This window comes from Natator depressus, chromosome 19 (genome assembly GCF_965152275.1).
Source record: "Natator depressus isolate rNatDep1 chromosome 19, rNatDep2.hap1, whole genome shotgun sequence".
NCBI lineage: Eukaryota > Metazoa > Chordata > Testudines > Cheloniidae > Natator > Natator depressus.
In genome coordinates, this window is record NC_134252.1 from 12,391,193 (window position 1) to 12,406,087 (window position 14,895).

The 14,895-nt window shown below is 39.7% G+C and overlaps 1 protein-coding gene across 27 annotated transcripts in view; it reads left to right on the plus strand.

Moving 5' to 3' along the window:
- Nucleotides 1–14,895, plus strand: part of EPB41 (erythrocyte membrane protein band 4.1) — a 147,946-nt gene that overhangs the window by 74,257 nt on the left and 58,794 nt on the right. For 12 of the 27 annotated variants that reach the window (XM_074934365.1, XM_074934359.1, XM_074934362.1 and 9 more), the window contains exons 6-13: nt 2,835–2,910; nt 4,758–4,976; nt 7,578–7,665; nt 8,248–8,400; nt 9,430–9,527; nt 11,238–11,410; nt 12,317–12,433; nt 14,357–14,482. In XM_074934365.1, the coding sequence (XP_074790466.1) occupies nt 2,835–2,910; nt 4,758–4,976; nt 7,578–7,665; nt 8,248–8,400; nt 9,430–9,527; nt 11,238–11,410; nt 12,317–12,433; nt 14,357–14,482 (1,050 nt within the window). The remainder of the gene's footprint in view (nt 1–2,834; nt 2,911–4,757; nt 4,977–7,577; nt 7,666–8,247; nt 8,401–9,429; nt 9,528–11,237; nt 11,411–12,316; nt 12,434–14,356; nt 14,483–14,895) is intronic. The other 15 variants (XM_074934373.1, XM_074934377.1, XM_074934378.1 and 12 more) reach the window with 3 other exon arrangements.

Consider the following 14,895-nt stretch of genomic DNA (forward strand, 5'->3'; position numbering starts at 1 on the left):
AACTTCTGTGGATTCTTCAGAACTGCTCAGGCATCCAAATGGGATAGCTGAGTTGAACAAGTGGCTTGAACAGTGTCAGGATAAATGTCTCACAGTATAAGTAGAAATGGACTGTGACTTCTTCTGATATTGGGCCAGTTCAGTGCAGGGACCAGTGTCCATGTAGATCCATTTTCAGAGACCAGATTTTCTTCAAAGAATACGCACACTCAAGACATGATGAGGTTCAATAAGGATAAGTGCAGGGTCCTGCACTTAGGACAGAAGAATCCCATGCACCGCTACAGACTAGGGACCGAATGGCTAGGCAGCAGTTCTGCAGAAAAGGACCTAGGGGTTACAGTGGACGAGAAGCTGGATATGAGTCAGCAGTGTGCCCTTGTTGCCAAGAAGGCCAATGGCATTTTGGGATGTATAAATAGAGGCATAGCCAGCAGATCGAGGGACGTGATCGTTCCCCTCTATTCGACATTGGTGAGGCCTCATCTGGAGTACTGTGTCCAGTTTTGGGCCCCACACTACAAGAAGGATGTGGATAAATTGGAGAGAGTCCAGCGAAGGGCAACAAAAATGATTAGGGGTCTGGAACACATGACTTATGAGGAGAGGCTGAGGGAACTGGGAATGTTTAGTCTACGGAAGAGAAGAATGAGGGGGGATTTGATAGCTGCTTTCAACTACCTGAGAGGTGGTTCCAGAGAGGATGGTTCTAGACTATTCTCAGTGGTAGAAGAGGACAGGACAAGGAGTAATGGTCTCAAGTTGCAGTGGGGGAGGTTTAGGTTGGATATTAGGAAAAACTTTTTCACTAGGAGGGTGGTGAAACACTGGAATGCGTTACCCAGGGAGGTGGTAGAATCTCCTTCCTTGGAAGTTTTTAAGGTCAGGCTTGACAAAGCCCTGGCTGAGATGATTTGATTGGGGATTGGTCCTGCTTTGAGCAGGGGGTTGGACTAGATGACCTCCTGAGGTCCCTTCCAACCCTGATATTCTATGATTCTATGATTCTATGACTTCTCACTGCAGTGAAAGTGAATTTCTGTGTAGGTTAACAGGGAGGAGGAGAGGTATTTCAACAAAGCTATGAACTGAAAAGGTTCTCTGTGTGGCATAATCGAGGCAAAACTCCATTGGAGTTAATAAACAAACAGCATTGGGAAAGCTTCTTCATTCAGTCATCCATTTTTATTTTTATAATCTACAAAAGCAATTGTTTGTGTGCACGGCTTTAGCTGTGCAAAAACCTACAGCAGGACGATATTTAAAGGAACGCTTTGTTTCACTCAGCTGATTAAGATGCATTTAAATTGTCTTACTGGAAAAATGACATGATTAAGATATAGATCTAAAAAAGGGAACAATACTTTTCTACAGACAACCCCAGAATGTTTGTGTACCCCTTAAAATAGATGGGAAGTTGCTCACAGTTATCTTAAACTTATTCATGAATAATTTGAATTTCTGGCACCATACAATAAAAATGGCAGGATTTGTCCCTTAACTCCAATTATGGTATTGGGTAAGAAGCAAATCTGTAAATGGAGTCTGTTTAGTTTCTCCCATCCTCCCCCGTGCCAGCCCCATGTGGGATTTATTAAATCTTTTAAGAAACAAAATCAGAAAAACTTGCCTCCCTGAATTAAGTACCATTTTAAACTATTGAATTAGAGGGTGATGAATGAAGTCGTTATAATTGACTCAGGTTTTTGCAGCAATTTTAGAAATTCCCTACTGAAGCATTTAATGCCTCTGCCCTTCAGGTCAGCTATCTAAGGGCAAAATTGATTATACCCTCCAAGAGGAAATGGTGACCTCATTCTGAACACTTGAAAAAATAAATCTTTAAAGCTACTATCTTCTTGGTATCTGAACTCTCTGAAGTAAGGAGGGGAGGGGTGAGTTTTAATGTCCACACAATGTAATTATGATTGTAAGGTCCTGTACTGGAACATTATATTTTGTATCTTTTTAATGATTTCACTTGTCAGTTTGTTTAAAAACCTTTATTTTCAAATACAGTATGACTCCCAGAGAGTTTATGAAAGGTTTCATTTTTGTATAAATTGAAAAATAAACATACAGTTTTGCATCTTTGCGTGTTAGATGTGATTTATTTGAATAGTGGCTGAGCATGCATTTTGAATATAATTGTAGTACTCATAGAAGTAAGACTGATGACACTAATTAGAGCTAAGTACTGTCTACATAAACCTTGTAATTCAGCTGTACTAAAACATTTCAGTCTTGACCTGCAAAACCCTTGCTGTTTTAGCCCTGGGTATTTCTTCACTACAGATAGACATTTGTACTGAATTTATATGGTGGCTGTGTGGCATGGGCCAATGTTTAACCACTAAACACCTCTTTCTTCTCACCTAGGAGAGATTTAAAACCTGAGTCTTTGGTGGTAAAATGCTAATTCATTAACCCACACCACAGTTTGACCTCTATTCATACTTTATCACATCTATAAAAAGCAAACAGAGGTATGAAGTATTTAATGAGCAGTAGATTCCAAAACATGTGAATTCCACACTTCTTATATTATCTGGGATGTCTTTCATGTGAATATGTCCACCTCCACATAGTCTGGTTACGTGTTCCCCATAAAAGATATGTTTTAAGCTAAGTAAATGAAAACAGATCGGAGACTTTATCACTTCTCTTTAAACTACATTCTATAATCAATTATTCAAATGGCAGCATTAAAATATAAAGTATCATTTGAATGCTTTATTTTTAAAGTCAGAGTTGATATTCATAATTTTTATAAACTTCTGTATTGTGAACATTTTTGTTGTAAATTTTCAAAACTTGTATGTTTCTAATTACAGGAGCCCCCTGGAACTTTACATTCAATGTGAAGTTTTATCCACCAGATCCAGCACAGCTGACAGAGGATATAACCAGGTAAAGACAGATTATTTCCTTTTAACTTTGCTAATCAGTTAGTAAAGTACTGAGAGTGGAAAGTACAATAGAAGTGCATAATATTTTGCTTTTCAGGTAAAAGCTCAAAAGCTATTTATAAATCTTTGTTTTCAAGTATATTTTAGAGTTAATACTATAGGACTAGACATAGTCTGCTTTGAAGGCTTTATGTGCAAGATTTTTATGTAGAGTGTGTGTGTGTGCGCGCGCGCGCATACCTACACATACTTTTAAATGCCTTGAACAAAGTCTGATTTCAGTTATCAAAACCATCCCCTGCTCCATTTTGAAGGGGGTGGATCGTTCTTCCTTTCAGACTGCTGCAGGTGTAGCCCTTATCCTTTGAATGAGAAGGGTGCACTAACTCTTTTTTTTCTTATAAGCCAATACAAACATCACTCCATGCCATTTAGCAGCATAAAATGTGGCCTTCCTCTTCATTTCCTCAGGCGCTTGAGCTCAAAATAAAGTGACTAGGTTTTTGTCTTCTGTTGCAGGAGTTCTCAACCTTTTTCTTGATGAGGCCTGTTAGGATATAGATATTCAGGCCTGTCTGTAAAGGCCTATACTCTAAGAATTTAGGTGTATTATTATCACTTAAAGTTATAGAGGTATAAAAGAGAGAATCAAAATCACTGTCTGTCGGTGTAAGAGCCTTCTCTTACTGTGACAGTCTGAGGCCCTGTGCTTAGGCTAAGGCCTTCGGTTAAGCAGCAGAGGCAGCCATAAGCTGGGAAGCGACCGGTCACATCCTCACATTCCAAACTAGTCCCATTGAAATAAGGTGCTATTGGGCTGTTAGGAATACAATCCTGTCCTGTTAATGCCCATTGCCTCCAGAGAAAGGGAAGTGCCTAGAAAATGTAAAAGGAAACTTAGTTCGATAGCATCCTGTCTGGCAAGAACTCACTTATCAATAGCTGGGATGTGAAATCCTCATTTCTTTGTTGTTCTATCACTGTAGTCCCCATTTCCCTATTGTTTGTCTGTATAATCTCTGTCTGGTTCTGTGATTGTTTCTGTCTACTGTATAATTAATTTTCCTGGATGTAAACTAATTAAGGTGGTGGGATACAATTGGTTAAATAATCACGTTACAATATGTTAGGATTGGTTAGTTAAATTTCAGTAAAATGATTGGTTAAGGTATAGCTAAGCAGAACTCAAGTTTTACTATATAGTCTGCAATCAATCAGGAAGTGGGGGGGGAATGGGAACAGGGAATGGGGGTGGGGAAATTGGAATCATGTTTAGCTAAGGGCTGGAATGGGAACAGGGACACAGGTAAGGCTCTGTGGTGTCAGAGCTGGGAAGGGGGACACTAAGGAAGGAAACTGGAATCATGCTTTCTGGAAGTTCACCCCAATAAACATCGAATTGTTTGCACCTTTGGACTTCGGGTATTGTTGTTCTCTGTTCATGCGAGAAGGACCAGGGAAGTAAGTGGGTGAAGGAATAAGCCCCCTAACAAGGCCCACCCCAATATGCTATAAAATCTCCATGGCCCACCTGTGCCACAACTGGTTTTCTGCGTATAAAAGCCGGGGTTGGCATTAAGGGGTGGCAAGCAGTACAATTGCCTGGGGCCACAGGGCGCCCACGAAGCTACGTTGCTCAGGCTTCATCTTCAGCCCTGTGTGGCGGTGCTCAGGGCCCTGGGCTTCAGCCCCATGTGATGGGGCTTTGGGTGTCTGACCTGGGCCCCAGCAAGTCTAACGCTGTCTCTGCTTGGCGGACCCCCTGAAACCTCCCCCAGACCCCTGGTTGAGAACCACTGTTCTATTGTACTCTCAGTTAAAATCACATCTTCTGTTTCTTCCCTGTAGGTATTATTTGTGTCTTCAGCTTAGACATGACATTGTTACAGGGCGTCTGCCTTGTTCCTTTGCAACACTGGCCCTGCTGAGTTCTTACACAGTCCAGTCTGAATTGGGAGATTATGACCCGGAGTTACATAGCTCAGATTATGTCAGTGAGTTTAAACTGGCCCCAAACCAGACAAAGGAACTTGAAGAAAAAGTCATGGAACTACATAAAACATACAGGTGAGTGGTGGTATTGAGGGAGCTTGTCTGGAGTAATTAGAATAATAGCCATTTAGTATTTTCCCAAATTCTGAGTTCTTTTATTTTTCTCTTCAGGGCCATCAATATCTTTTGTGAGCCTCAAACAGAGAGAGAGAGAGAGAGAGAGAGAGTTAGTTTCATAGATGAGTGTTCAGTTCACAAATAAAATCAATCTGATTTAAATAAATAAATAAACTCCAAACAGTTACAGAATGTCCTTCCAGAATTTATAACCCACGTGCTTTGCATAAACTATCCTGCTAGTGCTCTGAAGCAATCCAATACTGAGAAAGTCCAGAGTTGGTCATGTAATAGTAATTGCTCCTTGAGACTATTTACTTACAAACTGTAGCCTTTACTGCTTCCTTCCCCTTCTCCCCTCCACACACTCCCATTTTTGTCCGTTTGTCCACCGTTTTGTGTCTTTCAGAGTATAGCCATTTTTCAAATTTATTACTAGGTATGTAGCTGCACTTTCAACTTTGTTGGATGATGATATTAAAGGGAATGAAGGTTTTCTATAACCTAATATTTGTGAAAGGTTTCTTTATCCCTCTGTGACTACCTTTTCATACTGGTGGGTCTCTCTTGAGCAGCTCTTGTATCAGGTTAGAAGAGCATAATAACTAAATTAAAACTTTTTGAAAAAGAAATTTTATCTTATATTGTGCATATTTATGCTAATATACTGACATGTTCAACTACAGAGACCACACTGAATTGTGTATTTATTACCTACCTCTCTCCGCACTTTTTAAGGAGCCTACCACCTTGGTATATAAGTATTGTACAATCTGAAAGAGGGGTGCAAGTGTCAGTAGTTTTAAGGGAAGAAAGAAAACCCTATAAAACACTAAGAATGAGCCCAAGCCCTTGTGTGGGACTTGAACCTGCAGTCTCTCTTGGCCACCCCAAAGCTGACAGTTGAGCCACAGTAATGCCGATAGAAAACTAAAAGCAAAGGTGAAGCCCTTTCCACGACAAATGCAAACTAATAACATAAGCATAACCTGTAATAGTGGACTTCAGTCCAAGGGTGATACCAAAGCTATAATGAACACCTCAAACTCACACGGTCAGATCAATATTTTAAATTGATTTCTCTCTATTTGTACTGACGGGGAGAGGAAGTGAGGAAGATAAGCTTGTCCGTTGCTCTGTATCTTCCTTTGACTTCAGGTTATAAAGTACTATTTGTGATAGAACAGGAAACTAACATCGCTGAATTATTTTTTTGGCTATTTTATTCTCTTAAAAGAGCCAGTGAACATGAAGTATTTTGTGTAAAACAAAAATATTAAAAGTTGACCTGAATAGCATGGCTATATCTAAATTTGTAGCATGACATAGTCTCCCTCTTATATAGATGAGTTCATTAATATTGGATGATGTTCTGAGAACTTTAAACATCAGATGTTTTTAGGTAAAGAATTTCCACATAAAATGTTAGTGCTATTGCCATTTTATTTGAACTATAGAGGGTTTGTGTTTAGGAGATGAATGTTGACCTTGTTGTTCCACTTAAAATAGGTTATTGTTGCAATATTAATCCTTTTTATTCCCGTTGGTCTGTGCTGTATCATGCCTGCATAAGACATAACACTAGGATTTACAGTTTACATAAAATTTAAAGTGTTTTGTAAGTAAGATATCAAAGCAGCAAACAAAACTAAACGTATATAAGTGGGTACTGTCCCAATATAGCATTTGGACACAACTTGCAAATAGAACCCTATTAACAGAGACATTTCAATAACACTGAAAATATCCCCATTATCAGGATGTTTCTTTTATCCAGAGTTGCATTGTATTGCCTCTCCTATGGACAGGCACTATCTATTTCCAGAAAATGTCTCATTCATCTAGCCTGCTCCTAGTAGGAGTCTCCTATTAAGTGATTTCAACTGCCCTGGCATTTAATTCTCAGAACAATAGCTGGATTCTGAAAAGTATTGAGTGGGTACCGCAGTTCACTGTTTGCCTTCAGTAGATTTAATTTGTTCACCTTTTTTGCAAATGAAGTTGGCTGTTTAGAGAATCAGTGCCATGATTCATACAGTGATGCTTTCCTTTTTCAGTCTTTGTTTACTAGGGTGACCACATTTCCCAAAGAGAAAATGGGACATCGTGTGGGGCTCACCCGAGCCCCCGCTTGTGTGCCGGGCTGGCCCAAGCCACTTGCTTCACCTCCTGCCCCCAACATTCCTCCATGCCCCACTAGGGGGGCATGCCCCCACTCTTTTGGCAAAACTGGACAACTGGGACAAATGCCCAGTTTTTCCAAAAAAATTAGGGTGCCCAGGAAAGGGTTTAAGAAGGGGACTGTCCCGGCCAAAATGGGATGTATGGTCACCCTAGGTACTTCAGAGGCATAAGGTGTTGAGGAATTATCGTAGAATAAATACGAAGCAGTATCTTTTGTAAACATAACATTCTGCATTCAGAAAAGGAATTCAGCAAACCAAGGCTCAGCAATTCTTTTGCTAAATAAAAGATCACTGTTTATTCCTTTTAAACTAATCATTATTATAGATAATAGTAAGTTCATTGTCTTTTGTTTTTCCACATAACCTTTTTTAGATCCATGACTCCAGCACAAGCAGACCTTGAATTTCTTGAGAATGCAAAAAAGCTATCTATGTATGGAGTTGACCTTCACCAAGCCAAGGTAAGAGATTTTGTTGTTGTTGGAGTAGGTTGGGGCTCACAGGTTCCTTATTTCAAGAGCCCTAATCAAAGATGTAGGCAGTCAGGCAGCCAGCCACCCTTGCAGAAATGCAAGCATATAATAGATATGTTGTAAGCATTACTGCAAGCTTTATAAAAAGGAAGTTACACTTCCTGATTTGCTTCTCTGTATATTATAGAGAGCTCTTTATAAACCTACCAATGTAGACAAGCCCTTAGTCTGAAGAATTTAAACTAATGTTTGATCCTGAAAAATAATCCACTCTCAGAATTCTTATAAATACAGTATAAACTCTAAAAGATCAGACACAAACTTTGAGCAGATGGGGTTGGAGAAGAGATCAATAGAAGAGAGGAGGTTTTAAGGAGAGATCTGAAGGAAAGTAAAATTGGCCCTTGGCACGTGGGAAGTTGGAAGCTGTTCAAGCATGCAGGATAAATGAATTCAGTAGCTATTTAGGAAAAGACAAAAGGAGTGTATAGAGAAAATGTTGGGTGATCAGTTGTTGGAACTTGTAATTCCAACACTGGTGCAGGTATAAATATGTATTAACTTTCTTAGGACTTGGAGGGAGTTGACATCATTCTGGGAGTCTGTTCCAGTGGCCTTCTTGTCTATAAAGATAAACTGAGAATCAACCGCTTTCCTTGGCCCAAAGTGCTGAAGATTTCCTACAAACGCAGCAGCTTCTTCATTAAGATCCGGCCAGGGGAGGTACATTGCCAGTTTATCTTCTATTTTTGTCCTGTATTGTAACAAAACATTTTCTAATTAGTGTCCAGTTTAGTCTTGTTTGCATAAAGAACAGAAAAGTGCTGTGGAGATTTAAAGTTGTTTCTATAATTGCAATAGTACAATTGGTTTTTCATTTTAAATTATAACTTATTTCCTGTCTTATTTGGCTTTGTAGTAGATTCAATTTATAATATAAAACTAAAATATCTGTCTCAGCCTATAAAATTGCATTTGAATGATAAATTACATAGTAGTTAGCTCCACCTACTTGTAGAGTATGGTATTCTGCTGTTGAACATATTCTCATTGGAACAAGTCAAGCACATAACAGATCTTTGTTGCAGAAATACAAATATAAACAAAATATTTTACCATAACCAAAATGAAGCAAAATGCTTGATCTTTCTGATAGTACTTGGAAACATACTTTTAATGAGGAGAACAAAAGATTGTGTGGAAAAGACTTTTTTTTTTCTTGCTGTGGAAAGCAAGTAGCTGTTCATTTCATAAGACCTTAGATGACCATTCGTAATGTTGTACTTTTATCAATTGTCAAAGTATGTAGCAACATGGTATGTGAGGGGCTGGATCATGCTGTTTTGACTTGTACGTGGATCTCCTTCCCACATGAAAAGGGGAATGGAGTGGCCTCTGCTGCATTGTTTTACCCCCACCTTGTTGGGTCCTGCATGAATGAAAGCAGACCACGTTTTCATTTGTGTGGTGGAAAATCCCTTTTAAAGGGGATCCCAGAACTGCTGCAGAGAAATACAGGCTCCATATAGAAGGGCCTATACCTTCTTGCAGATGCCTGGATATCATCGTATATCTACAGGGTTTGTGGGCCAAACCCTCATCTCTCTAGTGGAAGAATGCCAAAGAAGTTCTGTGAGGGGAATTTCGGAGTTGCTTGCCTGGGTTTTACGTGGGTTTTACCATGTAGTGATGTTCTTCTGTATACATCACCTGTAGCTATAATAAAATAATCCGCTTTGCAATTTTCCATAGCATGAACAATATGAAAGTACCATTGGATTCAAACTACCTAGTTATCGGGCAGCTAAGAAACTGTGGAAAGTCTGTGTTGAACATCACACTTTTTTCAGGTATGCCTTGCTTAAAATTGTAAAAAAAAAAAAATCTGTTTTTTAAAAACCCACTATATTTAATAGTGATACTAATTTTAAGTCTCAATTTTTGTAATTCCTTTGCTGATAGATATGTCTGACTCTCCTCCATAGTGATTTAAGGTAATAAGGTTTGTAAAGAGTAAAAAGTGTGTATGGTGACTGAGTTTTATTTTAGGATTCCTAAAATAAATCAAGCTAGCAAATGAATGTTTAACTATTGAGAACATAACCTAGGAAATCCATCAAAATACAGAGGTCTTGAAATAGGCACTGAAAGTGTAACATCTGTATCTAAATGCCATAAGAGAATGAGAATAAAGAAGTGTTTGCCAAATATCTAACTCCGATATTGGTTATTTTATCCGGTATCTGTCGGGTATTGTTCCATCTTTACCCCTAAATGGTTTCTTTTTAATAAGAGATTGAGTGAAATAGAGGCTGAGATTGAGAAAACCAGTGACAGAGTTCTATGAGAGCTAAGGATGTCAAGGTTTGTAGAAAGATGCTGGTTGCTGTGCTGTCATCTGCCTTGTTCTGGTATCCACTTTGCGGTGGTGGTGTATCAGAAAGTGCCTCTCAGCTGTGGGATTTTGAGGTGCAGGTACTGATATGAGAAAGGTCAAGAAAAAATTCTTGATAATAGTTCCTTTTTGTAAATGAATATAACTTCAGATGAACCGTTGTGCTAAAGAAATAACATGAGATGCTTCATGCAAGTCTTTTGGTCTGAAAAATGGTTGCTGGATAGCAAATATATGTTAGACTCTCCCATGTTAATAATCTAAGGCCCACTCCTTACTTCCTAAAGCTTTTTCTTGAAGAGAAATCTAAATGTTATATTTTTGGCTAATATAGAAACCTTGCAGGTGGGGGGTCCCGGTGCTGGGGAGTGGAGCTTGATGGGGTGGGGGTCCAGGTGCAGCTGCTTGGGGATTAATGAAGTGGACTCTGGGTGTACGGGGCTCATCAGAGGGGTCCAGGTGTAGGGGGGTAGGGCTTGTCAGGGTGAGGGTTCGATGGGTCATCTTAACAGGGGAGCCTGAGCTGCTGCCGAGGGGATGCTGCATGCCGGGCTCCCGCTTCCTCCCGTGATTCCCCTATCCCCTTTTCTTCTCCATCCCCTTCCCCCTGCCCTATTCCACACACCCTTCCTTCCACACTGCCTCTTCCCCCTGACCCCACCCTCATTCCCCCCCCCCCCCAGAAAACAGGAAGGCTCCCAGCACACAGAACGGGAGCACGACAGGCACTAGGACCCAGGAGGCAGCATTCAGCTGCAGAGTTTGGGGAGTAGACATGCAGCCTCCTTGAGCTGGGCAGATCTGTGCTTGCAGAAATGGGGTGGGGCAGTGGCATGTAACCCCGTGTGCCCCCCCCATCTCTCGATTCTGTGGGGGTGCAATCCCGCCTGCCCCAAACTGCACTCATGGTTCCCCCTGTGCCCCAGCTTCCCTTTGCTTCCCTGCTGTTTTCTGCAGAGAAGCACAGGAATTCTGTGGGGATGGGGGGGCGTTTTCTGCAGGCATGTAGTCATGCAGAATCCCCCCAGGAGTATATTATGTGAAGAGATCATTTAGAAAAATATTCAGTTTTTCTGTTGTGGGGCCCCCCATCTCTTTTTAATTTTTTTCTATATAGTATGAGTGATTTGGAGATATAAAACTAAAATACATGTGTACCTTTCAGGCTAACTTCCCCTGAAGCACTTCCCAAAAGCAAGTTCCTGGCACTGGGCTCTAAATTTCGTTATAGTGGACGGACGCAGGCCCAGACAAGACAAGCTAGTGCATTGATTGACAGACCTGCTCCACAGTTTGAAAGAACAGCAAGTAAACGGGCATCTAGAAGCCTTGATGGAGGTGAGTGAAGTTTCATTACCTTATTGTAAGGTTTCCATACATGAAATCCACCCCATATTTTTCTATTGAAAATCACCCTGTAGGCTTAGGCTTCATAACTTTTTAAATTATTATTATTATTATTATCATTATTAATAATAATTTATTTTAGATAAAAAAGAAAGCTTATGTAAAGAGCCTGAAACTGAGACAGTGCCTGGAATGTATTTCTAGACACTCAGTTGTAAGGAAGTGCATTTTGTTAATTTAAATTTATTAAATAATAGTCAATTCTGATTCAAAATTTGTGGGCAGAAAAATTGTTTCGAGGGAAATAAATGGGTTTGTTATAAGCTCATAAATGACAGTGAGGTGACACTTCATAGAACTGTCAAATAAGACAAGCAAAAAAGAATGTCGTCGTGAATTTAAATTGTCCTGAAGACTGACCCTGTTCCTAAAGTCCGTTGAAACAGATTTCTTTTTAATCTGAATATGAATTATTATATGCTGAAGCAGCACTCATTCTCCCCAAGACTCTTTTCTTAGTTTTGAATGTAATAACTCAAGTCTTGAGAAGATGCCATAAAACACTTCAGTAAAAAGTCTGTACCTGCTTGTCCTGTTGCCACCCAAAGCTAAAAGAAAAATAGTACATTTTAACTTTGATGTAGTTTTTGAAAACTACTAACACAGATCTAGCTTTGGATCCCCATACTACCTCTGAGATCCAAGTGGTGGTACTTGTTTTGTACTGCTAGTAAGTACCATAGGAGAAGGGAAAGTTCTACTTTTACTAATCTTGTGCTTTAATATCAGACCTTGGAAAATAAAAAGAGCAAATTAATTCTTCTATCCGAATTGAAGTCTGCAGCCTTCTCCATATGCTACATGAGTAGCTTGTTAACATGTACACGATTTCTTCAGCTAAACATACGTCTCAAAAAATTGAGGTCAGACCTATATTGGAGGAGAAGCAGGAGGATGTGGTGATGGTTGAGATTCCAGAATCAAAACCTGTGGAACAGTTCCGAGAGAAGCCAGGTATAGCTGTGGTGGCTATGACTCTCTGCAGTGCCTTTTCTATCCTTTCCTTTTTTATGCTTGTTCTTGACCGCTCTGAAATGTTTCACAAATTTTGGCCTTTTTTTCTTCATTTCTTTGCAAGATGTGTCTTTATAGTCAGGCAGCCAACAGGCTGGGATGGGTTTATGTCCTTAAGTGTGGAGAGTTGTTGGAATAGAATTGCTTGATTACACTTTTTAGACATGTATGCAGTGTAGTTGTGACTGTGTCAGTCCCAGGAGATTAGAGAGACAAGGTGGGTGAGGTAATATCTTTTATTTGACCAACTTCTGTTGGTGAGAGAGACAAGCTTTTGAGCCACACAGTGCTTTTCTTCAGGTCTGGGAAAAGTACTCTGAGCATCACAGCTAAATGCAAGGTGGAACATACTGTTTTCTAAGGGATCATTCAAGGTAGAGTGGCCCGTTAACATCTCTGCAGTGATAGGACAAAAAGAGGGGGTAAGTGGGTTACGGATTGTTGTAAATCAAGCCGTAAATCCAGCAGACTTTTAGACAGAAACTCTGTGCTCAGATGGAGAGATTTTAAAGATGTAATTACATTTCAAATAAGACTATATTTTAAATTTCTGTACTTTTATAAATGCTAGATTAAAAATTGTGGAATATTGTTTTTGTGATCTTAAAACATCCACTTCAAAACTCTCTTTGGATTTCATCTTAGAGGTTGCTCCCTTTTTTTTTTTTTTTAAGTCTTGTTAAATATGTTTTGCAGTTCATGACATTTTTGGGGAGCCATCTGAGCCTAGATTTCCTAGGACATGTTTATTATTTGTTACAACTGTATCTTGTTGACTTCTTGGCAAAGAAGCCGAGATGTGTATAAATTTTGTATATTGTTAGGACAAATGTGTGTATTATACCAGTGGTGTTATCAAAGATCTGCTCTGTTCGCTACTTCTCTAATAATGAAAGGAAACTCATGATGAATGCTTACTGGCACATAATTCTATCCAGCGAGCATCCTCCATATCTGTGTTTGAGCAGAGTCCCATTCTGCCACCCCACCAAAATTCACTATAGAAACCTTGTTTTGTAGCCATAATGTTTCTGTCCAAAAAGATATACACAGGCCCATCAATACCTTTCCTAAAATGAAGACTGATACAGGCCAGGCATTCCCATCTTCTTCCACACCAGAGTGACATCTGCCTATGCAAGTGTTGCCAGCTCCTGCTGGCTTTACAGTATCAGAGATTGATACTGAAATCAACCCAGGCCTCCCACAAGGCACTGCAAAGGACTACCAACTGAGACACCAGGACACAATTCTGATTGTTCTCTAGATCTATGAACTTAGGGAGGGGCAGGGTCTCAAGTCCACCTGGCCCTGGCTCAGAGGCTCTATAACTCAGAACTTTTTTATACAGATGAAGTTGGATTATTACTGTTTGTGTTCTTCTTCTTGAGCTCCTGTTTTTCTTTTCTTTCTCATAGCAGCACCTTCATCTCATCAAAATCCCATAATTGAGCAGCAATTTCTGATACAATAACATTGCAAAGTGGGTGGGTATCAACAGGATGCTTGAAAGCAGAGCAGTCAGTTTCTTTCTAGAAGCCTCACCAACATTCCCTTGCTACCAAGAACCTCCTTCACACCTTTTCTCTCCCACCCAAATTCTTCATTATAATACATTATGTTGATAGGACTGGAGTGATGGTGACGACTTTGGTATGCAATTGCAATGCAGGATTATACCAAAGACCTAACTCCTAGAACAGCTTAAAACAGGCAATTTTAGTGTGTTGGCTGTTTTTTCAAATGTAGACGTATGCTGTCCTTAAGAGATGAGTCCCCATTGACCTTAACCTCATCATTAGTGACTGTTACTTCCCTGCAGTCTTCCATTTGGTATATTAATGCATTCGTAACTTCTTCTAGCCAAAAATACTTTTGAAAATATTGAGATGAAACCAATAGCAGAAGAAGAAGAAGAGGAGAAAGTGGAGGTGTTTAAGGTTACTGTTCCAGAATCAAAATTAATGGAACCATTCCAAAAACAGCCAGGTACAGCTGTGATGACTTCTCATATCAGTCGTGCTAACATCACCTCCTACAATACTTACATCTGCTTTTACACAGCTTATTTGTTATAAATGAGCAGCGTTATGGATTGCCAGTGTTGAAGGTGCTGAAATACTATAGAATATGGCTAGAATTTTTGCTGCGGTACTAACTCAATTAAAACCAGAGTAAATGTGGCAAGTACCTTTGATCATAATGCTACAACATCAAAGGTAGTTATGAACAAGACCACTTTAGTGGGGGGGGAGACATCTAAAAGAAATATTTTACAGCAGTGGTTCAGCAATTCCATTGATACATGCACTGATACATACAGGTGGCAACCTCCAAAGGTGGTATACCTTGCTGGAAGTGCCACAGTATTGGCACATATGTGTCATGAATCCTACTAGCAG